Below are 25,650 nucleotides of genomic sequence, written 5' to 3'. Positions count from 1 at the left end.
TTGGAATTGCCAATTATTTGCTGACCCAGAGTTGCCGGCATCCAGGACAAGCGGCTCAACAGAGTGAGGGGATAACCTCCCTTGTGCAATAAGCTCACTATCTCACGGGGGAGGAAGTACGAAGTTAAGGCTGAGGCCCGTGAGTTACTTCAGAGGAAGGGCTCTACCTCTTGAGATGTCTCTGCGCCTGCCGGGACAGCCGAGCAGGGGGCTGGGAGCTGCTGGCCCAGTGGCTGGGAAAGATCAGGCTGGAGCTGCAGCAGAGCAGAGGGCTGGGCAGGCAGGCTGGGGTCTATAGGTACGGGCGGGCTGGCTGTGGCCAGGCTGCCATGGACCTGGGGAGCGCCTTCGGGAGCGACGCAGGGCGGCACCAGTTCAGGCTGCAGCTGCAACGGCGGTGACATGACTATCGAAGGTTGCACCGGCAGCACGGGCACCTGGGCTCCAGCTTCCAAAGCAAACTGAGTGTGTCCAGGCATGGGCTGCAACACAATGAGAGCTGTTAGCACACACCTCTGCTCAGAGGGCTCGGGACTTACGTGACAAGGCATCAAAGTCACCCACACCCATGGAGAAAGGGCCCCAGCTCTGCAGTGAGACCGGGTTTGGGTGAGCTCAGTAACTACTAAAGAGACTAAACTTCCTTTGGAATGACTAAATAAAAAAACTGAAGATTCTCTCTATATGATAATGACACTGTGTGCATTGCTCAGGCACCAGTTAATTTGCAGGGACAAAGCCATATTTTGCTAAGTAATGAAAAATCACAGAATTCCAGAATGGAATTCCAAACCCTGTCCAACCTGACCTTGGACACTTCCAGGGATAGGGAAGCCACAGCTTCTCTGGGCAATCTGTGCCAGGGCCTCACCACCCTCACAGGGAAGGATTCCTTCCCAATATCCAATCTAACCCTGCCCTCTGGCAGTTTGAAGCCATTCTCCCTTGTCCTGTCCCGTCAGGTCCTTGTCCCAAGTTCCTCTCCAGCTCTCTTAGAGCCCCTTTAGACACTGGAAGAGATTCTAAGGTCTCCCTGGAGCCTTCTCTTCTCCGGGCTGAAGACCCCCAGCTCTCCCAGGCTGGCTCATGAGCAGAGGGGGCTCCACCTTTTAAAGCATCTCCGTGGCCTCCTCTGGACTCACTTCAAAATCTCTGGTGATGAATTCATTCTCCTGAATACTTCGCTCTGCTTTCAGTAGCCTACCACACTGTCCAAGCAGAGAAAAATACACTCTACCCATAACCTAACTTCAGATATTTTAAGGAATCTGCCATATATATGTAGAATCAGTAGCTGGGTTAAATGACACAGTTAACTCTTTTTCACTGGATATGCACCAGTGTCCTACTTTAGTTTAGTGTAGTTTACACACTGAAGTCACAACTTAACCCTTGACATGCCAAGCTCAAAGGCCCCGATCCTGCCAACACTCCCCTGTGGACAGAGGGATTTTCATTTATCTCATTGGATTTCTCCAGTGCATTAAAATAACCCGTGTGCGTAAGCACTTGGTGGGAACTGGACTGAGGCGACAGGATTCCAACTACCTTAGTGACTGGGTTGTTATTCTGCATAACAGTCCTTTTGAGTTGTATATTTAAAACCAGAACATTCTCCTTTTAGGTACATCATGTGTTTTTTTCCAAAGGGACTGAGCTTGTGGGAAGAGAAAGAAGGAAAGAAAGGAGCATATGGAAGAAAAAAGACTTTTAGTACTAGGTAGAACTGTGCCTAATTTGTACTTTTTTTTTAAAGTACCATCACCTAGAGATTTAGGCTATTGAAAAATATATTAGAAAAAGTCAAGACTCAGATGGGAACTAGGTCACACTGTTTCGTTGCTGCATGCTCTCTGCAGGTTCTGGGTGTGAGCTGAAAACTATTATCCCAGGTTTTATTGTGGGTAAAAATAAAGACAGGATGTGCTTCACAGCACCTCACAGTTACACGGCTGCCCGAGGGGGGGGGTTTTAGACTGACAACTGTGGTGTAACACCACAGAAGGGTGGTGACATTCTATTTTAAATCTTATATAACTAGAATAATTCACAAAATATTTCAGTGTCTAATTTACCTGGGCGAAACAAAACTCACAGGTGCTAAACATCAACTGCAACAACAACACTGCATTATGTACAGAAATACCTGTCCATTAAAAGTGCTTCACATCAGAACAATGTATTTTAAAATATTTCTCTGCACTTTGTAATAGCCATTTTTTATTCTGAATTCTTCCATATGCAACTCTTCCATACATATTTGATAAGTGACGACTGTGTCAAGATGGTTTGGGAACATCAGCTCTCCAGTTCTGGTGTTTGCCATGCTCCCTGTGCCTAATGGGTTTGATTCCACCCTCTCTAAAGCCACTGGGAATACTGGGTAACATTCCCAGGCTCCATGCTACTGCAATTCTCACAGACAGTATTTCTGTACCAAATATACCGCCGAAGAGAGAAATTTAAAAATGATGTAGTGCTCTGAAGATGCCGGGCTATGGCAGGTTGGGATGGGATGTTATGAATTTTAATCAGCGTGTTATGGTGAAGGGATGTGGCAGAACACAGATTTTCCAAATGCCATTAATTAACAGATTTGAGTGCCCTCTCCTGCTCGGGTCAGACTGTGTTTCACGTTGTCGTATCACAGATGTGGTGAGAGAAGTATTTACAGACTCTGTCAACAAGTCCTGAGCCAGCTTCCTTGTAAATACTGCTACTATCTGAGCTCCATTTATGCTTAATTTCTCTTAAGGAGGGAAGGGTCTGCAGTTTGAATCCATCCCTGCCCTGCAGGCCTGACAGTGCTCTTCCACGCAGTTTTCCGGAGCTGTTACCAGATGGACACTTCCCTTTGCTGTTTTAAAGATGTTCTGCATCAAAACAATTCTTCTGCTCCTGCCAACTCCCCCATGTGTGTCCTCTGCATCCGACACGGACTAAGGTATGGGCACCAGCAAGGCTCAGCATGCCCTCCTGCCCCAGGAGAACCACAGTTCACACCTCCTCAAATTTGAGATGGAGAAGGAAGAGGGAATTCAGAACGTGCTCCGTCCTCTCGCTGTCCAAAGCCTGTTGGGTTACGCTCATGACACCCCCCTGTCCCCGGGCGAAGGCACCACCTGCTCCCCCCCCTGACCTCACAGCTCCAGCCGCCATCTCCAGGACCGAGGTCGAGAAGCCAACAGAACATCTCAAGAGCAAGGAACAAGCCTCCCCACTGAGTGTTGGTGAGGGAGAGAGCCCCGGGAATGCCCGTGCCCAGAGACCGCCCCGCGGCCCAGCGCCGCTCGGCGCGGCCCCAGCCCGGCAGTTACCTGGTGAGCAGCCCCCGGCGCGGCCAGAGCCGGCTCGGGAGGGTGGATCACGCTCGGCTGCAGCGCCGGAGGAGCAGGAGGAGGCGGCTGCTGCGGCTGGGACACGGCCTGGGTGCTCTGCGCATGGTGGGGAGAGGGCGCGTCGCTCGGCAGGATCTGCTGGAAGGTGGGCTGGAACATCGGCTGCTGGGGCAGCGGGGGCACCCCGGCGTGCGGCGGCAGCGCTGGCACTCCCGGCGGGGCCACGGCGAGCAGCGGGATCGTGGCAGCCGACATGTTTGGCACTATGGTTTGGCAGGGCAGGACCAGGGAAGCCACGGTGGTGTGAGGCAGGTTGACGGCCTGCATGGGCAGGGCAGGGGAGTTGGGGGCCATGGGCAGGGTGGGGTTCATGGGCAGGCTGGGCAGGATCACGGCCGGAGCAAAGTACTGGGAAGGAGCAGGAATGGGGGGCACGTTTGCAGCAGGGATGTCAGAGAGGTTTGGAGGAAGGCTGTCAAGGCCTGCCAGAGGAGTAATTGCAGGAATGACAGGAAACTGAGGAATCTGAAAAAAACACAATATCGCATAAATTGCCGGTGTTTCCACTGATGGTACAAAACAGTTTCATTTGCCACGCAAGTCCCTAAAAACCACCTGTGCCATGAGGATAATTATGTCTGCTCGTTAATCACTTCCATTCACTTCCTGAGGTTTACAAACAGTAATAAAAACTGATTTATGCTTAAATCATCAGTAAAAGCAAAAAAAAAAAAACATTTTGGGGATGCATTTTTATACCTTAGAAGCTTAAAACTACTTCTATCACCATCTTGAAGCCTTCGAGCAACATCCTAATTAAAAGCTGCTTTTATTTTAACAGAAGTTAAAAGGAATTAAACCAGACATAACATGAAACTCTTTCATGCAAAATTCAGTAAGACTATTTAAACCCTTGTTTTTAAATGAGCTGCGACCCAAGCAGTGTGGAAGAACCCAGAAAAAAGGGTTTTTACAACTGAAACCTCCCGGTGATGGAACAAACCCCGGCATCATGGTGCCAGCTTGCTCCTGCCCTTTGGCACAAGCTGCTTCACATCACAGTGGTTGTTACCAGCAAACACAGTGACAGCACCAACCACCTCCCAGGCCAAGGGAAGGGTACATCTCTGCTTTGGAGACCAGAACCAGGGCAGAGAAAGAGACAGGGGTGGCAGGCGTAGGGGAAAGTGGTGAAGTCAGGAGGTCAGAAAATAGAAAAAAAAAGGGCAACTTCTCATGCTGTCAAGCCTGGGATGGGGAAGAGACTGTTCCAGAGGGAACAGTGCAAAAAACCCAAACCAAAACAACATCAAAAAGCAGTTATTGCCAGTTTGGAACTGCCATTAACTGGATGCCACAGGGTTGGGTACAAGAGATTTCTTCTTCACCAAACAAATAATAAATAATAAAGGAATACACGGGAACTGGGAAAAAGCAAATGTTCTCATGGCCTAATTAAACTGGCATGCAGTCAAAACAGCCACACGAAAAACCGGAAATCACGTTAATTATTAGCTGGAGAGCTTTCCCCAGTGGATGTGTTCACACGCCGTTACCTGGGAGGGGGCCACGGGCGGGAGCTGCGGCACAGTGGAGATCTGCAGGGGCTTCAGGGGGGCACTGCTGGCTGCCACCGGCGAGCCCTGCGCCGGGAACTGTGGCAGCAGGTGTGGCGCGGGCTGGAGCGGGCACACGGGCTGGCTGGCCAGGACCTGCGGCAGGGGGGCCGCCTGGGACATGGGCTGCTGCTGCTGCGGGAGACAACGGGGGAAAAGGCTTATTGGCTTGTGGGCCACAGAAGGACCAGGTGGCGGAACACACTGCCTGCTTCTGTCCAGCTCGCTGTCAGGACAGACCCGCCGGCTGGACCGTGGAATCACAGAACCACTGAGGTTGGAAAAGACCTCTAAGATCCCCGAGTCCAATCGCCAACCCAGCACTGCCAGGTCCACCACTAAACCATGTCTCCATGTGCCACATCTACATGGTTTTTGGACACTGGTAGTGAGCCCACCACTTCCAGTGACCCCTCCAATGCCTGACCACCTTTTCCATGAAGAAAATTTCCCTAATATCCAACCTGAACCTCCCCTGATGCAACTTGAGGCAGTTTCCGCTTGTCCTGTCACTTGTTCTCTGGGAGTAGAGCCCAACTTGTCCCCACTCTGGCTCCCCTCTCCTGTCAGGGAGTTGGAAAGAGCAAAAAGGTCCTGCCTGAGCCTTTTCTCCAGGCTGAGCCACTCCCAGCTCCCTCAGCTGCTCCTCATCAGACTTGTGCTCCAAACCCTTCCCCAGCCCTGTTGTCCTTCTCTGGACACGCTCCAGCCCCTCAGAAGACGTTCCAGCCCCTCAGGACATGCACCCAGCAGGGACAGCTTACAGAAGAGATGGACACTCCTAATTCAAACACTGCACAGCAGCCCGTGTTTAAAACATATTTAAATACAAGACACATTACCTAAAAAGACAAGTTCTAACTACCTTGGAGAGGTTATTTGTAACCACTCAGACTCTTTAAATCCCAGAGATTGTTCCAGTTGGCACTGTGAAATCCCACCCACTAACTTTCAAGATGCAGATAATACCCAGCGCATCCTGGTGTGCAGAAGCTGCTACCTAAAGAAGCAGGCACAGGAACCACAACACTTCTTATCTGAGACACAATAAACCACAATAATTACAGTAAAAGCTGGGTCCCAGTTATTTCTGAGGTGCTGTAGTGACAATGTGGCAGCGAAAAAAGCAGTTTTACTCTTCCAGGGAAAGCAGGCTTTGGGCAGCAGAATAGTGAGAAAATGTTGCATTAAAGCTGGAAATAGCAGAAACAAACTTCCACATTTTGTGTGCTACCAGTATCTCCTCCTTCAGTTCCTCTAATTAGTTCTGGAAAGACTTTAAAAACCTTTCTGGTCCAGAAAGATGGCACTGGAGACACAGGCTGTCTCATGGTGACCTATTTGGGACCGCAGGGCTGATGGCTCCACCAGGCTCTGCAGCACACAGCACCTCACACCGTGCCCATGGTCAGAAGGTAAACTTTAAAAGGGATAGCCAAGTGTTAGAATCCTTCATCTTTGCCACTTCCACCACAAATCTGTGTAGGAATATGTTGCTCAGCACTTTTTTAATAGCAGGACTCCTCAACTAGTTTGGTATTAATGCAATAAAACTGTAGCAGATGTACTATAGGATCACAGAAACGTTTCAATTGGAAGGGACCTCAAAGATCATCTCATTGCACCCCCTGCCATGGGCAGGGACACCTTCCACTAGCCCAGCTTGTTCCAAGCCCTGTCCAACCTGGCCTTGGACACTTCCAGGGATGGGGCAGCCACAGCTCCTCTGGGCAACCTGTGCCAGGGCCTCCCCACCCTCACAGGGAAGAATTTCTTTCTCATATCTTAGCTGAACCTACCCTCCTTCAGCTTAAGGCCATTCCCTCTTGTCCTGTCTCTCCATCCCTTGCCCAAGTCCCTGTCCAGCTCTCTTGGAGCCTCTTTAGGCACTGGAAAGGCCTTCCTGGAGCCTTCTCTTCTCCAGGTTGAACACTCCCAGCTCTCTCAGCCTGTCTCTGCATTGACGAAGCAAGATGCCTTCCACCCTTAAACAGTTAAACTTCAGCCATGACTGGTAAGTTCCCAATACAGGATTGGGGAACAAAAGAGAATTTGGCGCTTGGTGTCACATATCCAGGGCTGACAACACTGAGTGCCAGAGTGAGCACATCACACTGGAGGTGGCACTGAAGAACTCCCTGCAGCCTCAGTGTGGCTCCTGCAGCATAAGGTGGTCATGCCTGAGCATTACTCTGCCACGTGACATCAAACCCCAGCAACATGGATCTGTGCTGCAGTTTCTGCCATCCCAGGTTTTGGGAAAAGAGGTGGCATCTACCCAGTTACAGTCCCAAACCCAAGGGAACGGCAGCGTGGGAGCTGGCCTGGCACTGCTGATGGGACAAACTGGCCAAGGTGGAGGCACCTGGGGAGTGCCTGAGGGATTGGGGGGGGCCCACTCACCCCACAGAGGAACTCCTGCCAGACCCAGCCCGAGCTCCAGAGCAGAACAGCTGCACACCCACTGGGCTGGAGCAAATAAATCTGCCAGTTCCCACAGCTAGCTCAGCTCTCACACCCGGCCGGGTTAATCTGCAGCTCAGACGGCTGCCCACGGGTCACCACGGACAGGGGGCACTGGCACAGGTGGCTCAGCCACCTCCCACTCGAGGAGAGACCACGTTAGCAGCAGGAAAACAGCATTCAGGGAACAGAGAGGCTTCCTAAAACCTCTGCTTCAAATTCAGCTCGTGTCTTAAAGTGCTTGTGAACGGGACGAGGCACGGGGAGGGGAAAATATCCAGGTGGATTAGTAACTTTGCCTCGTAACTTTAACAGTATAAATGCACAGACACTCAAATTGGAAAAAAACCCAAAACAATTAGAAGATGCAACATTGATCCCACGTCTGAGCCACCAGTGTATAATGATACAAGAACATCCTGTAGGCAGGTGAATTTCTCACCCCCATTTCCTCTTCTGCTGCCCTGCCCTACCCCCCACAGCATGGACATTCCCAAAGTCCCCACACACCTGGGGACTCTGGGACCACTGGACCTACCGCTGTCTCTGAGACACAGGTGCACTCTGGGAAGTTCTGCAGAAAAACTTGACCATTTTACCTATTTTTGTAATAATAATAATAATAAAAAAACTGTAAAAAGCCAGTTTTTTATTAGGCTTCCTAGTAAGATTAGGAAGCAAAGACAGATCAGTAATTAAATCCTTCTGCTGTCAGGGATAGAACTATTCCAAGAGACAGCAATGCTGTGAGGAAAGGGCACGATAAAGGAATTAAGTTGGGCAAATATCCTATTCCAAACCAGAATCTGCTCATGGGGGAAAATAAACAACAGATTTGGAACTGTCAGCATAAAGCTCCAGAGGCCACCAGCAAGACCTGTGCAAATGGTGAGGTCCTAAACCTGCCTGAGTATAAAATTTTTGTCTCTACCCATTAGAAAAAAACCTGTTATGTGACAAAACCTGGCACAAAGGTATGTTTTTCAAGGAGACCAAACGACAAGTCTCTATTATTGATGCTTTGAGAAGAACGGGGCATGTTAAAAAAAACCCTAAATGGCAACCAGTGAGATAAATGTTGATAATTCAAAAGGTTTGGAGAGGTGTGATTCGTGCCAGTCACAAAGTATAGACACTCTCCAGCACCAGCAACAGTTTCTACTGAAGGAAGCCAAGTTTTTTGTATAATCACCGAAATAAGCCATTATAGAATTACCAGATCATACCAGGCTGTGGCTGCATCCCTCATGAGAGCACCCCCTCCACTGCTGGGAAGAGCTGCTTTGGAAATAGCTTTAGGAAATGCAGGGTTTGGAGTGAGATTTGATCCCTGAAAATGCACAAGAGTTACTGTTTGGAGGCAACTCAGAGACAGGCTTTGCTGCTGAAGGTGGACCTCCTGGCTGGGTGCCTGCACTGAACTGTATTAACATCTCATCGAGCAGCACCACTGAGGATTCAGAGACAAGTGGCACCAGGCTAAGGGGTCTCTTTCTAACCTTTTAGAAAGGAGGTGCTGAATAATAACACAAAATTATTAACAAACTGTTGGATTTTTACAGATCAAGACAGCACATTGATATCAATGCAAGGCTTCAGGCTGATGCTGTGAAGCCACAATGGAAGACTTAAACTCAACCAAGACGTGCCAATGTGTGTTCCATGACTGTCCTCAAGGCTGTTAGGCCAAATACCCATTGTCCCACTCCTAAATCTCTCAAGTTGCAGTTTAACAGTTTCAAACAGCTCAAACTCGCTACAGGTATCACACAATCACAGGAGTGGTTTGGGTTGCAAGGGACCTTAAAGCTTATCTCGTTCCACTGGAGCAGGCTGCTCCAAGCCCCACCCAACCTGGCCTTGGACACTTCCAGGGATGGGGCAGCCACAGCTTCTCTGGGCAACCTGGGCAAGCTGGAGCAGAGCACAGGGAAGGGGTGGGATGAGGCAAGGGTTTTTTGGCAGAGCCCAACTCTCACCTGCTGGCCGGCCAGCACTGGCGGCGGCGGCTGCCCCAGCGGGAGGGAGGCGACCGTGGTGGGCTGGACAACCGGGAACGGCATCGCCGGCTCCTGGTAGTGCTGGGGCACCACGGCGGGCGCCGCCGGCACCGCGGGGAGGACAGGCTGTGGAGAGAGAGCACGGCATCAGGGAGGGCACCGCCACCTCAGGGGCTCTGCGACCGCTCGGCACGAGCACAGCCGCGCACAGTTCGTCCGCTCGGTACTTGGGTCAAAACAGAGGGGAGAAAACTTCTCTGCAAGGAATGGCAATCTAAAAACGTGGAAAAAAGTCAGAAAATGCCAAATAAATTAATGAAACCACACTGCATTTCTTTCTGGAAGCAAGAGTGCAGACCAGTAAAACCAGTGGAAGCACAGTGAGTGGGAACAGACCAGCAACAACAACCGGGTAACAAATTTGTTATCTTTACAAATTTATCTTCAAATTTATCTTCACAAAGTTTTTTCTAATTTTATAATCTTTATCTTCCAAAAAAGCAGGTAATTTACTGGAAATGGATGCCAGGAAAATAAATGGAGAAATGAGAAACAAATTAAAAATTAAAATAGAAATTCAGATCAGGTTTTAACAACATCAGGTCTCTACAACTTCAGCTCAAACAAAACAGACAAATTACAAATAAACAGTATGTCAGACTGAGGCTCATAAAACCCCTACTGCAGCTCCAGTTATGTGCTTGTCAACTTGGTCAATAATACCCAGTTAGATACAGTAATTCTTCTTTTTTTTTTTAATTGGAAAACAGAAGGTTTTTCATCAGACTTTGTTTCCTGTGTTTTTTTAGATTTACCAGACTCAGAACTCTTAACCTAAATTATCACAGGAAGAAAAGAACATGGTAGACCCATCAGAAAATAAAAAGTTAGAAGAAATATTCTGCTTGTGAATGAAGGATGTTGTCTTTTCAAACCCTCAATCAACAAGTTTAGGTTAAAATTACTGGAACCTATCAACAGAAAGAATGACAGAATGTGCTGCACAGCTTGATTTGATAATAAATTCTGCTCAAGGTGTGCTTTTGGAGTGTTACATTTAGAAGGGTTCATTTGGTGCTTCGGGTGAAGAAGAAATGAGGAAGGATTCATCCCATCCATTCCAGGAGATGGGTGCCCATAGGAAAAGTTGCTTTCCACAGTAGAGGGAGCTGGCTACAGATGTCAAGGATGAATTTTTTACCTTCAAGTGAACAGAGTTGATGTATTTCCAAAATACAGTTCGGAATTTTTTGGCAACGTTTTGGAAAAATACATGGTAAAATCAGGGGAAACGAGGCACTGGATGACCCTGTAACCCTTGTCAGAGCTGGAAGGAACACCAGAGCCAGGGGGCTCTTGGAGCAGAAACATGGGACTACACCAACAGCGAGCAAAACAAAACAGTTTGCAACCACGTGCAGCAGATTAAAAGTAAACACAGAATCATGGAATCACCGGAGTGTTTGGTTTGGAAGGGACCTTACAAACAACCTCATCCCACCCCCTGCCATGGGCAGAGACACCTTCCACTAGCCCAGGTTGCTCCAAGCCCCGTCCAACCCGGTCTTGGACACTTCCAGGGATGAGGCAGCCACAGCTTCTCTGGGTAACCTGTGCCAGGGCCTCATCACCCTCACAGAGAAGAATTTCTTCCCAATATCCTATCTAACCCTGCCCTCTGGCAGTTTAAAGCCATTTTCCCTTGTCCTGTCATTCCAGGCCCTTGTCCAAAGTCCCTCCACAGCTCTTTTGGAGCCCCTTTAGGCACCAGAAGGGGCTCTAGGGCTTCCCTAAAGCCTTCTCTCCTCCAGGCTGAACACCTCCAGTCCTCCCAGCCTGTCTCCAGAGCAGAGGGGTGTCAGCCCTTGGAGCATCTTCATGGCCTCCTCTGGAACTGCTCCAACAGGTCCATGTCCTTCTTGTGCTTTGTGGCAAAGCCACTAACAGATTTCAGCATCAACAGATTGATAAGGAACTTTTTTACTGAAAGCATGACAGCTGCCAGTGAAGCAGGATGGCAAATACCACGACTCAGGCACCATCACCCATTTCACATCCACCAGAAATGTACAACTGAGCAGGTCACCACCCACAGAGACGAGCGAGGAACACATGAAGAAGAGTCCCGGAATCCGCACCCTCCAGAAACAAGAATATAAATGGTAATACTGAATATGACCCAGGATACAAAATGATCTGGAAAAAAAAAAAAGCTTTAGACTTACTGCTGAGGGCTGCTGGTAGTGCCCGAGCTGGGGCAGGCTGTGGGGCACGGGCTGGCTCTCGCTCAGGGGGGGGCTGTACACCCGCTGGATGGCCGGGGGCACTGCATCGGGCAGGGACGAGTAGATGACACTTTGCTGGCTGCTCTGGGAGTCAGAATAAACAGTGGAGCCCTGGCCGCTGTCAAACGTGCTGTCAGCTGAAAGAACAGTTAATTTTTATTAAAAGCCCAACAACTCCAAACGTTCGAGTGACGACTTTAGAGCAAGGTCACCGTGGTTTATGCAATTAGCGTTTTTACTACCCTGGCCCTTTTGTTATATAAATAAATTATACAACACAAATGTTATTTTCTGCAAAAGGCACATACTGCTTCTCTTAAGCCAAAAGGCATCCCCATGGATTTCTGTGCACAGTGATATTTTAGGCACATTAATATTTCCTTTAAAGGGCATAAGGTTGACATTAAGAATTGCAGCCGTCTATAGATTCTGTAGGATGAAAGGAGAGGTAATCCCAATTGTCATGTTCAGAGCAGATCATGGGCTCTTTTAGAGTTCCATCTCCCAGGGATGCACTGACTTTAACACCTTTTTTTACTAGCAACACTGAAAATCACAAAATTCTTTATGCTGTATGACTTATTAGTCCAGCAAGTCACACCCTGCTTGCATGTGGAGCAGTACCTCAAGCTGAAGGTCAGACACAAAACCATATGCAGGTTTCAGTGAGTTAAGAGCACACTCTGTGGGAGTTTCTCATGGAGCATTTGCCCAGTGAACCTGTGGAATTGCACAGCTACGGGCACTGGGAGAGCACCAGGTCCTTTGTCCAGGGGAAATATTGGTATTACTGATTTAAAAATGTTTCTTCACGACTTTTAAAGCCTGTAAAGTGCAGGTTCACAGCTCTTCTTGAGCATAAGCTACTGCTTTCTTCACTTGAGAAAGGAAATGAGATAATCAGACTGCAGCTGGATGTATCCAAAGGACAAACAGCTTTGAAGAGATTAAAAATTTAAAAATGAAAGAAAACTGCAATGCAGTTTAAAAAAATGGCTTAAGTTACAGCTAAGCTTAAACACCATTTCTTTTTCCAACACTTTCCATCGTCTCTTTTTTCCATATTCTAAATGAGGTTTTACTTATTTGGCTTTAAATAAAAAATTATTTTTTAATAGCACCAGAGATGACATTTCTCTTCAGTACTTACAAACTATTCTCCCAACTGTTTGGGTTTTTTTCCAGAATTAAACTCCCCTCTCTATTTATTCAGTTCATTTCTGAAGAGCCAACACAGCTCTCTCTCACGATGGGAATTCTGCTGCATAAACACTTCCATTTTATTACAAACAATTATTCAGGACCTCAAAGGGGAAAAAAAAAGAATGACAGCCAAGTGCTAAGGTAAAAGCTGTGAGTCAGCCTCAGGATTTTATAGAACAACACACATTAAGTTATTAGTTTCCATTTTTACATTTGACCTCAGATTACATGAACAGGTGGCACTCTAATTTACAGAAGTCTTATGCTAAGAAAATGTTCAAATACTCTGATAGCAAATTGTCAAATAACACCAAGTGTTGGTTAAAAGTTGAGGAGGAATAGGAAATAAATTGGGGGGGGTTATACTTAGTATAAAATTCTGCCAACTCATGTCCAGCAGAATCATGGGAAGCACAAATTGCCTTGTTGCACCACTGGAAACAAAAAGAGTCATAATTGCAGTGTTCCTCAAAGGAATTAGCATGAAACAAATATATGATCCAAAAAATTGAAATGAGCTCAATTTAGATTCAAATAAAAAGCTTTGTGAATACAGCAATATTGTGAGTGTTATGCAAATGTGGCTAAATATCTTGTAAAGACATTTTTCCTGTAGAGGCATGCATGGATATTTCAGAATTCAAAGCAGACCTCTGTGTAGCCCTTTATACAATACCTGAATTAAAGCAGCAGCTGTGTCTTTGCTAAAGTTAATGCATCTTTAACTCAAATGTGCTTAAATACAAGCCCAGAACAGTAAAACAGAAACATTATGATAATTGTTTTGTAGGAAAATATGCATATCGGATTTTATCAGAAAAATTGGCTAGGAAAAAGGAAAAGAACTCTCATAAAATTTCAAATCTTCCAAGCAAAAAATCACAGAATCACAGAATGGTTTGGGCTGGAAGGGACTTTAAAGCTCATCTTGTTCCACCTCCTGCCATGGGCAGGGACACCTTCCACTAGACCAGGGTGCTCCAAGCCCCGTCCAAGCTGGCCTTGGACACTTCCAGGGATGGGGCAAAAATATCTGGCAATGTTTCCTTCAAGATGGTTAAAAGTACAAACAGATTTAGATTTCAGTACCAGAGCTCGAGTCAGTAACAAAGGTTAATTTTAGCGGCCAGAGTCAGGGCAGAGTTACTTTAGGAAAATAAAAGCACTCCCCCTTCCTTGTGCTGTGCTGTTTGCTGGGGGTAAATCTGACACTCAGAATCCAAACGAAGAAACAACAAGCTCTGCAAGCCAAACCAGAGAGTTTCTTATAGCCAGAGATAGACCAAAATCAGTGCTTGGAATTAAACCAGGAGGCGTCCTTGAAATAGCCCTGGGATCAGCCCCAGCTGCATGTCAAGGGCTGGCAGATCAGTGACCCCCTACTCTGATCTGCCACGGGGGAGCTCAAACAGGCCCTGGCCTCAGGGCCATGAGCTCAGGGTAAAAGAGAGCATGGGGGAACAGAGTTAACCTCTGACCATGATCCAAAGATCCAACAGCAATTACAATGTCAGCCCACAGCTCTGGTGCTCCCAACACCCCTGACCAAAACACAGTTGGTATTTCTCATAAAACAGGGAAATCTTAAATTACATCACATAACATCTAGAGATGGATTTTTCTTCCTACCACAGACCTTTGCACAGCATCACAAAAAACTGTAAGGCATAAGGAGTCACTTGAAAACACAAGAGCCTGCTGTGCCTTGGTTTCAGTAAGGCCTGGTTTGCAATGGACATCTCCACAAGGTCAACATCATTTGAAAGAGCCACCAGTTGCTCTGACCAGTTTGAATCATACACATTCACAGAATCCCAAGTTGGAAGGAATCCACAAGGATCAGCAATTAGTTTGGTGCCAATTCAACTTCAGCAGGCTCTGAAATCGTGTTTTGCATGAAGTTGATCCCACCACCTAGCACAGAAAACACGTAGCTTTTGTGTCAAGCAGCAGGTTTCCTTGCCTTTCCATTTACAAATCCATTATAGTTTTGGCATTTATTGCTACTGAAGGAATGTTATATAGAGATATCTGTATTATATAGTTTTCTTGAAACTTTAACAGAATATGCTGTGTTGGAAAGGACCCACAAGGATCATCCAGTCCAGCTCCTGGCCCTGCACAGGTCTATCCCCGACAGCCACACCACGTGCCTGAGAGGATCATCCAAACCCTCCTGGAGCTCTGGCAGCCTTGGGGCTGTGCCCACTGCCCGGGGGAGCCTCCTTCAAAATTGTGATGTGTCTGTCCGGGACTCTTGCGTTTTTTGAGCTACTGTTCAAACCCACACACATCAGTTCCTCTCTCCCCTGAGCTGGGATCACTGTGGCTTTTTCCCTTGGAGATTCACCACTGAATGCCCACAAACCACGAGACTTACACGCGACGGAGGTGACGCTGGTGGGCAGGTTCTGCTGGAAGGGGTGCTGGTCCGCCTCCGGCTCCTCCGGCTCCGACAGGATGTGGTGCCCCGTGTGGGACAGGTACGTGACCTGCACCTGCTGCGCCTGCGGCGCCTTCAGCTTCTCCAGGCACTCCGAGTCCCGCCGCTCCTCCGACTGCATCCTCGGCCAGATCCGCTCTCTCCTCCACAGGATCAGCGCTACTCTGTCCCGTATGGACTTGGCAACTATCTTGAGATCGTTTTCATGGAAAAATCCCGAGTCAATCTACAGAGGAGGCACAGACTTAGCAAGGTCACGCGTGCATGGACGTGCACACACGTGTCACACACCTGTGCCACTGAAATCTCTTCCTAACAGAGAAGACATCAGTTTGAAACAATATGAATTTAAATAAATTTATTTCTCACGAGAACAGGAACTCGAGAGCTTGATGGGGTCTTTTTTTAATAAAGCTTCTATCCCGAATGCATTAAAAAACCCAGTATGTAATTTCTAAGATATGAATAGGTATTGGCTCAATTTATTCACCACTTAACATCCATTGTGGAGAGCAAGTTTAATGGCAGATGGGTTCCCCTCTTTTTTTCTTGTTAACACTAAAAGAATAGTCAAAACAGGAAAAAGAATCTTTGAACAACGCAACTGGAGTGAATCAAACTACCCCTAAATCTGAATTTATTGCCTTAACCTTTCCAGCACACACAGTTTCCCAAATTACTCTGCCCAGCAGCACAGCAATCTCTGAGGGACAAGATGTTAACAGAATTATGTCTCAAATTAACTTCTCTTAAATAGTGAAGTCAGTCAGTATTGATTGACTTTTATAAACAAAAAGCCCATCAGTGAGTCCGATGCAGACTGTTCCCATTTGATGGAAAAGGGGACGAGGCTTCTCAGAACTCAACCACTCGACAGATGAAATGGAAATTCATCTTTGTGCTATTTGTTCGCATAAGCTCCTCCAGCACAGGGTATGAATTTTCATTTAATAATAACCTACCAGAGCTTTGTCTGCTCTCCCTACATTCTTAACATACATATTCAATGGATTTGGAAGCACTTGTATCCATGGGGGAGATCTAGAGGCTTTCCTGCTTTGCTCTTGCCCAAACATGAGGCAGTTTCACAGCTTAAATTTTCACTGTTTAAAATTAAAGGGGGTAAAGTAGCCTAAAACACAGGTTCATTTTAATGAAGATGTGCCACTTTACAGTCCCCACCGATTAGGAGAGCTGACTTCAGGCTCCAAACCCACCAGAACACTTCAAGTTCCTTTTAGCCACATCCTTTGGACAGGTGGGATTGCCCAACTACCAAAACCACATCAGTAATGATAAATAATTGCCTGTACTCAGGAGGTCTCCTGCATTCTTCTCTTCCACAGCACATAAAAAAACAAACTGATGAAAGCACATGGCTTTGGTGTTCCACAACTGATAAGGACTAGAAAAAGACATTTAGGAATAAATGTCCCTCTTTTCTGCCCCTGCAACAGCCTCAAGTTTGAAAGCATTTCAGGACAGTCACTTAGGTAACTATTAATGCAGAACACAGGTTTTAAAATTATTTGGGAAAGGGTATAGTGTCACTGTAGTTTGGGCATGATCCTTGTAAATATACTTTTTACTAGAATCATTTCCTCTTCAAAACAAAACATCACAGCTGTGGACCAAGCAACTTACAGAACTTCAAAATGCCAGATATTTCCACCAATATTTAAATGCAAAATAAAGCAGTAGGTAACTGTACCAGAGCCACTTTTAAACTAAATAGTTCTGTAACAATACACTGCTGGAAAAATACTGGACCTACTGCAAACTAATGACAAGAAGACAGAGGAGCCTGAATTCCTCCCACTAAATTTGGAGCAGAAGGTGACGATTCCCAGCAGAGCAAGGCAGCATTACCAAAAAGAGTGCCTCCTGAGCAGAACAGGAGTGGTGATGACAACACTGTTAAATGGGAACCCTTGGGATTTAGATTATAATAGCACTTCTGCAAGCACAGGAAAGTTCAGACCTCGGCTCAGAGCTTACTGACTCTGAGCCTCCATGACGCTAGAACGGTGCAGTAACAGCACCACTGAAATATGAGCTCAAGAACAAGGCAGTGAAATTGGAACACAGATTCTCTAACAAAACTCCACAAGTTACGAAGACACAGAAACTCACCAAGTTAAACTTATCTGTTAAAAAATCCAAAGCTTATTCCTAACTGGGTGAATCTAGTTTCCTATCAATGTTTGGCGGCAGAGCGGCTGACCACAGACCTTCCTCATCTACATTCCTCCTAAGGAACACCATAGAAAAGATGGGAAAAGGAGTTTTGGAGAATTCAGTGCAGAAAGTTTTGTGACTGAACTTCTGAGCTCTTCTAATTTGTTTCAAGCTGCTGCCTGGAACTAAACAGATTCCAAACACATTCGAAGACATTCAACAGCCTACAGAAACTGGCAAAAGAGTTTGCAAAACATAAAAGTGGACCAGACCTTTATGGTCCCTAAGCTACTTGAAATGTTATTTCAGGCATCTGCTTTCATACATGGCAAACAATATGTTTCAGTTATTAGTTCTTCCCCGTTTACCCCTTTCTTGCAGCATTCACTCCAAAATCAATGTGAAGAGCCTAAACTGGACACCTGGAATGGTTCAAGTGGAGTTACTTTACCAGACTTGTTCCTGCTGTCTTTTGAGACTTATGTACTACTTTATATATACACATTTTTGTCAGGAGAAGTTTATTTTACCATTTCTTGTGCAACATCATCAGGAGTTTCCTTCTCCAGATCAAAAGTAAACTCAATGGCTCCATTATCTTTGGGTTTTCCTTTCAGTTTCTTAGGATCTTCTACCCAGAGTCTTAAGGCAATAGAGGATTTCCTACCATGGTCTTCTTCTGCAAGTTCCACTCTTACCCCAGTATCTTCAGCAAAAAAGGCATGGCTTAATAAATCTTTAATTTCATATCTGCAAAGGATATAAAGAAGATTCAAATACTGTAAGTCAAGCAATTCAGAAAGGTTTGTGACAAGAAATTGCTGTTAAAGGTGGAAACATTTACAGTATGTTTGGTGTCCACCCATAACGAATTTGTGTTCTTTTTGAAAAGACATGGGATTTCCCATGTTACTGAAAATGAAATGAAAGTGAAAAAATGACATTTTCATTTCTCAGAGCTTTAGAAACATTCATACACCACAAGCACATACAGAAATGCAGACTATAGCTTTGCTCAACTTTTCTTGAGTACCTGAGCCTAAGGAGTACTAAAGAAGAGGTTCCCTCTAGGGAGTCAGCTGAGGTCCCTAAAAACTGTATTTAGGAAAGACAGGAAGCACTGAGCACTAGAGAAACTGGCAGAGACCAGTGAAAGATCAGGTTTTAAACCTGAAGCTTGAAACAATGCACAACATGTCTCCATGTCCAGAGGCCACTGAGGCCAACGGGATCTGCTACAACAGCTTGTGATGAATCTACATCGACCCTCACCACACTTGGTGCTCCAGGCAGAACCTTCCAAGGGAAATGTTATGGACTGAGGAGCCAGGAATTGCTACTGGAACACCCAGGTTCAGGTCCACAGCAATGCCTCCTGACCTCATCCTTTGGAGCTGAGAGGCTGGGAGACACCACAGCACTTGTCCTGACATTGTGTGCCAGGGAAGCAGGAAATCATTCATATTTGCATTCCCATTCTGTGCTTTCTCCCCAGAGAAAATCCACAAAGAACAAAACTCCACAGACAGTTCTGAAATCCCTGCACACACATTACTTAATACAAAACTTGATCACTTGAAACAAACCTTTCTTCCTTATTTTTGCAGATGCACTCCCCAATTATCTCTTTAATTTCGGGATCAGTAACTTTCTCAAAGCTCGCTGGCTTTATACCCTAAAAGGATAGAGAAAAACAATTTAGTTTGAAAAAGAATTGCATTATATCTCTTAATTAAGCATATTTTTCCTACATTGTACAGTTAATTCAACCCTTGGAGTAACTAATGCTTTAAAGTTGTTAGTCTTAATGCAAAACTGAGTTTAAGATTTAGGGCTACCATATTTCTAAGTACCACTGCACTTCAAAAGTAGTACACTAGTTTGCATGAGCTCAGCCACACACAGGGCAAGTATCTCTTTTTCTTTACCATCTTTTGCAAATTTTACCTTTATATCCTGTGGACTCTGAAGTGAATATTCAAGAAACAGCCAGTTTTAAATTTCAAAAATAACCATTTTCTGAAATGATTCCTTTTATGTTTTTGCCTTAACTCTTAAAACACTAAGTGAATAAAGACAAATAATCATGTTTTTTCTTCAGTTAACCAGTGCTGAGATTTAATCAAAATACCTTGGAATAGTCCATATTCCTGTTTCCCACAAACCTTTTGCTTTTCTATGACCCAAACACTCTCCAACAGCCCAGTTTCCATAAAAAATTAAAAATCAACCCTAATAACAAAGCTGGAAAGCAGGAGAATATACCCAACAGCTCTGTGTTGCTCTTGAATTTCCCAGGATATTGTTAGAATCCCACTGGGAATGCGTGGTAGAGCAGGTGCAGCCTATAAATCAAGTTAAATCTCTGCCAAATGTTAACATTTTTCTGGGAATAGTTCTAGATTTGGAACAGCAACCTATGAGCGTGGCCTTTCAAGGAGAAAACCCAACTGCTCATTGCAAAAGAAAACCTGGAGAGGCAGAATCCATGTCTCCACACTGGGAGCTCAGCTCTGTAGGTGCAACAGGGATACTTTGCATTTCTTTAAGGTTAGCTGGGATTGTGTTAAGAAGATGGAGAGGATTTAAAAGGGATACACAAACGCATTCCTAGGACAGTCACAGGTCAGCTCTCCCCACTGTCTAGTATTTTAGGACCAAGATCTTAACTCAGCATGATCCACCTCAGGGTACAGAGCCTGGATAAAATAACATATAATATAAAAATAACGTATATCTTACCAACCTAAGGACAGACTGTAGGAGAAGAGGTATGTGAGCTCTCAGCTAAGTAACAGTTCATACATTGTGTCATCATTCCGTACAGATATCCAAAATATACCAAAAAAACACCAATGGGGAACACCTGGGCAGTCAGCACAGATGTGGGGCTGGGTGTTCTCAGAACCCAGAGTGATAGTTTCTTCTGACTGCAGGCTGTGGACAGGGAGGAAGGGATGTTCCCCTGGGAACAGCCGTGGTTTCCAGCGATGCCACCTCAGCACTCTCCCGCCAAAGGATGTCAGAGCAACTCCCAGCCCCCCAGCTGGGACACTGGTAACTCCTCCCATCCACAGAAAGTTTCCCGTGGATGCCTTCCACATTTCTATTCAGCTACAGATGACACACGGCAACACAAGAAGTTATCCTTTATTTGTGATGTCCAGCTTTAAATCACAAGAGAATTGATTCCCTTTTAAAAACACATCAACATCTCCACCTACTAAACCAAGATGCATATATGGACGAAAATCTGACAAAATCAGTTTGAGAAGAGATTATGCAGTTAGATCCTACCACTTAAGGACCCAAGTATTTCCAATGAAGTCAATAAGCAGAACAAAAAGGAAACACAGTTTCCTTTATCTAAAAAACCCAGAATGTGATTAAGCACATAACTGAATGGGAATTGGACATTTAACTCCATTCAAATCCTTTTAAAGTTTCACCCTGAAATAACAGTAAATAATAGCTCATGCAGTGGCAGATAAGGAGCCCTGCAGAGTTGACTTCTAGCTCATCCAATGCTGCCTTGAATTAAAAAAAAAAAAAAAAGTATTTCAAAGATTTTCTGCAAGTAATTCACTGAATTAAGTCTTGAATAAAATCTACGTGTGAATTTCAGTGAGGGGCTGGCAGCTCTCTGAAAATTTCTGAATATTCTGGCATCAGATTATACTTTTATGTTTTTATGAACATTCTGTTGCCATTCAAACCTCAGATTCTACTCCAAACTTTATTTAATTTATTAATTTCAGGTCAACCGCCACTCCCTTTTTGTCTTAAAACTCTAGAGTGAAATATGTAATTCATAAATTTTGAAAAAAATAAAAATAAAAATACAGAATAGTCACACAAGACTCAGCTCCCCAATTTTGCCTCAGCAGAAAGTTGTGGGGAACCAAAAACCCCCATTCTTGTGGGAACAAACCAAACTAATCTGTACACACGGCTGGCTGCCTGTGACCCACTAAAAAGAATTATTTGCTTAAGCAAACCTAAATCTTACTTATGAGATGAGGGCTCAAATTTTGTGCATTAGAAAAACCTGTCAAAAGGCATGGGAGTGCCCAGCCTGCAAAACCAAGACTGACTCCAGTGTGCCAAGGGGAGCACTTAAGAGAGCTCTGATACCTGAGTTAGAAACAAAAAAAAACAAAGCACCACCAAAAGTCAGTTCTAGCAGGACTCCTCTGTGTCCTAATTCACCCTAAAGCTACAGGAGCATAGTGTGTCCTCCAAGGAGGAGCTGGAAGAAGTTCTTGGTAATTCAAAAGAGAAAGCAGGATAAATCTCTACTTGCAGCTACCTAGACAAATATATTGCTCGCATGTTTACACACTCAAGGGAACCTGCCAGCTGCTTTTTACAATTTTTATAAGCACTTCATGGGTATCTCAACACAAAGTGAACATATGAGAGGCACAAATACCATGAGGCATATCACAGTTTCTCCCAACTTAATTTTCTTACGTGGTTCAGCTTGAACTTTGACATGACTGGGATGGAGCAGGGAGGGAGGGACACGCTGAGCACCTAGAAATTAGGTTTGCCTGAAAACAGCCCTTTTAGCAAATCCCTAATGACTGATTTCCAATACTGACCTTACAAATTGCTTTCACAAAAAAAACCAAAAACTCTTCCAACAACACTTTACTTTCACCATCTTTTGAAGGAGCACTCCTCCTCAAACATCCATTGTGTTCATGTGCAGAACAGCTAAGCTATGAATAGATGAGTAAAACAAACAAGGAGAGTGAAGTACTGAAAAAAGCTGCTTTGCCAAAGTGTTTTCACCCTGCCCATATGGTTTAGGATGCTTTTGTTCCTTACTCTTCATTAAACTCTCCAAGGCCATCTCACTGGGATGCTGCAAACCCTCCTCCCGGCACGGTGCCTCCCAGCAATGAAGGGGCTTCTATTTGCCACCAAAGGACTCATCTCATTCATTTAAACAAAAGCCATCTGTCTTCTCCGAGCGTTCCCAAGGAATAATGGCACCAAAACTCAAAGTATATTAGCTAAGAAATTATCCATGACAGTTTGAAAGCTGTACAGCCTCTTGTAAACTAAAGTGAACTTAACCCCACCACACGCGAAACGCAGGGCTGGCTGGGGGGCACAAGGGGAATAAGAATAATGTCAAACAAATCCTTCAAATGTTAAAATATACATACACATATATAACCCAAGAGTAAAATGAGAGATCAAATAATTTCCCTTTTTAGAATTTCTCTGTCTCAAACAGGATAACTTATTCTGAATCCCTCACCACCACTTAACTCCTGTCCCCTTCTTTCTGCAGCAATTGGATTTGCAATCCATTGCCCCCCAGTATAAGGCAGCTGAGTCTACAGCCAGGCACTATACAGGACACTAAAGTTGCAACCTCCATGCTGGGGGAAAAAATGTGCTGCTTGTTTTCCAGAGGTCTAAAAACAGCCACGTGCCATTTTCCATCAGCAGAGCACACTTTGGGACAGCAACACATGATGCTTTGCAAGGTACACAGCAAACGCCAGCCAAGCCAACAGTACGACTGACCCACGTCAGTCAGGAATTTCTCCAGGGGCCTTCCCGCCCCCCAGAAGGTGCCCTTTCACCCTAGAGACAGCCTGCTCTGGGCTAACACTCCACCTTCTACCTGAAGGGAAATCTCTAGTCCCATGTCATTCCTAAAAAAAGGAGAAAAAACCTTCTACCAAAAAGGCTGAAGACATGTTTCCAACTGAAACTGCACCCTGAAGTCACTGAAATGAAGGTAAAGCTCTCAATTTTACCGGGATTTTGTTCCATGACGTTAACTGTGTGCAATTATAAACTCATCTGTTTCACTCCATCTTAATGTGGACCTAAGAGGATTACCTGCAGACCTAAGAAGATCTCCAAACCCCACAAGAAGTCCATGCAGTGGCACTCACAGCATTATTTGCCTGTTGTCACTGTGCCACAGCCACAGCATTTATTCCGTCTGTGTGAGCAGTATGGCATTACAGTCTGTGAGTGCTGAGAAAACCTCCAGTACATGGACAAAACCAACTAATGTGAAACCTTTACAAGCAAACCAGAACACTATAACCGTGTGGGTTGTTTTGAAGCACAGGTTTGTGCTGCTAAATCCAAGGAGGTGGCCGGAAACTCGTGGGAGATGCAGCTGCTCTGCTGTGCATTCTGCAGCACATCCCTAAGAAAACACCGGGCTGGGAAGGTCACGGACGCTGATGTTTCATCACTGTTGTCTACATCAGAATCACTTGGCAGAATGATTAAACACAAAAAAAAACTGAGTAAGAAAAACCATCAAGTTATGCATGAAAAATGAGATTATGGCATCAGAACGAAGGGCGCTGCAAATATGCTGACCAGGAAATCACTTCAAAGTGAACTGTGGTAAATGTGGCTTGGCTCCGCTGCTTGAGAAAGATGTATTTTCTATTTATGGTACATATTCATTTTTTTGTAATGTTTATACTCCATCATTCAGGCTGAAAGGGCACAGGGAGGTGACAAGTCAGAACAAGCATGCCTTGTCTGGCAGAGAAAGAAGCCCCTCTACACATTTCCAAACATGACCACCACTACCGTGGACATTTACACACACACAGCCACACACAGGGGAAAACAGGAGTGCAAAACTTAAAACAGCAAATAAGCCATGACAATATGGTCAGGCAGAATAGGCCCCTGAAATAAATTAAGCATAATAATTTTACACTACAGACATGTGAATGTGGCGTATCCTGAAATAACAATGTCTCGGAAAGGCACGGTTGGTATTTTCTACACCAATAAGGACTACCAACATGTGTGGCTTGGACAGCCAGGACTTCAGGTGCATCTTACATGCCAGTAGCAGGTAAGGGTTTGGTAGAGTGTTAGGACACAGAGTAGGAACTATTAAAAAAGATATTATAGTGGCAAAACTCAAATCATCCCTGGCCTGTGCTGGGCAGTGGAGGGAACAGCCCAGTGGGACACAACAGGAGGCTGGAGGTAGTCTAAAGATTCTGTTGGTTATTGCTCCTTGATACAAACTCTAGCCAGCAATTCCAAGCCCTTTCGATTCTATCAGCACCTCCAGGGGCTGGCACTGCCACGCTGAGCCCAAGGCAGGAAAGGAGAGTTATTTTATTTTATACTTTTTCAAAAAAAGCATCAGGCAGCCAGACACAGCAATCAAATTTTTACAATGCATTAACCCTCAATTTAAAACACTAAAAATAGTGTTTACCTTTCTGGTACAAAAAAACCCCCAGCATCACAAAAACAGTAAGGAAACTTCTCCCTGAGAAGCTGCAGCACTCAGGGGTCTCTGCATCCTCTCCATTCAAGAAGGTCAGAGCCACCTTCTGCTCCAGTGAGAGCCCCAAACCTAACCTAATACTGGAAGAAAACAGTCTAACTCAGCCTCTTGGGTTTAGGCTACACTCCTTTTCTAGACTATATTTCAGCCTATAAACCCCAGGGCTCACACGAGCTGCTGCACGACCAACCCTAACTACTCTTCATCCAAGTGATTTTAGAATTATTGTCTGTATATGGGCACTGCCCCCACTCAGGGCAGACCCCACTGCATGGTGCTAGCTCAAGACCCCACACCCCAGACTTCTACACCTCCTCCTCCACATCCCTGGTCCCCCAGCCCCTGCGGCGCCAGGGCGACTCACGCGGGTCGAAGCAGGGTCCCTTGCTGTCACCAGCTCTCCTGCGGATGCAGCTCCTCCAGAGAAGCTGTTGAGCCCACCAGAAGCTTCCTCCTGGGACAGAGGATCTCCCCCAGGACACGAGGCTCCTCCTGCACCCTCACCCCAGAGGTCCACCCCCTGCTCCTCCTTCCTGGCTGACAGTTTGTGCAGCCCATGGCATTTGACAGGGCTTTCTCCACTCCACAGGGAGCTGGTTAACCCTTTCCTTGGAACACCAGTCGTGCCAATTTTGCCATCTAAGGAATCCTAGTGCCTTCGCTCCCACTGCTACTGCCCCAAATTCAGTTGAAAACCACAGTAAATGCACCCTCCATGCCAGAACCTGACATTTTTGGCTTCAGTGCTTCCTGTCAGACAGTTCTGCTTCAAAGATACCCGCTGCAGTGACCTTTCAACAGCTTCTCTGCAATCACTTGTT

At 45.6% G+C, this 25,650-nt stretch overlaps 1 protein-coding gene across 7 annotated transcripts in view; it reads right to left on the bottom strand.

Annotated features, from left to right (window-relative positions):
- WNK2 (WNK lysine deficient protein kinase 2) overlaps window positions 1-25,650 on the bottom strand; it is a 118,661-nt gene that overhangs the window by 43,047 nt on the left and 49,964 nt on the right. For 6 of the 7 annotated variants that reach the window (XM_027732562.2, XM_027732563.2, XM_027732558.2 and 3 more), the window contains exons 5-12: window positions 19,113-19,201; window positions 18,057-18,276; window positions 15,286-15,574; window positions 11,643-11,839; window positions 9,397-9,543; window positions 4,895-5,089; window positions 3,318-3,863; window positions 168-482 (exon numbers count right to left, since the gene is read on the bottom strand). In XM_027732562.2, the coding sequence (XP_027588363.2) occupies window positions 168-482; window positions 3,318-3,863; window positions 4,895-5,089; window positions 9,397-9,543; window positions 11,643-11,839; window positions 15,286-15,574; window positions 18,057-18,276; window positions 19,113-19,201 (1,998 nt within the window). The remainder of the gene's footprint in view (window positions 1-167; window positions 483-3,317; window positions 3,864-4,894; window positions 5,090-9,396; window positions 9,544-11,642; window positions 11,840-15,285; window positions 15,575-18,056; window positions 18,277-19,112; window positions 19,202-25,650) is intronic. The other variant, XM_027732564.2, reaches the window with a different exon arrangement.

The sequence above is a fragment of the Pipra filicauda genome, unplaced genomic scaffold (genome assembly GCF_003945595.2).
Source record: "Pipra filicauda isolate LSUMZ 115617 unplaced genomic scaffold, ASM394559v2 scaffold433_size896684_pilon, whole genome shotgun sequence".
NCBI lineage: Eukaryota > Metazoa > Chordata > Aves > Passeriformes > Pipridae > Pipra > Pipra filicauda.
This window is presented reverse-complemented; position numbering and strand designations above follow the sequence as displayed.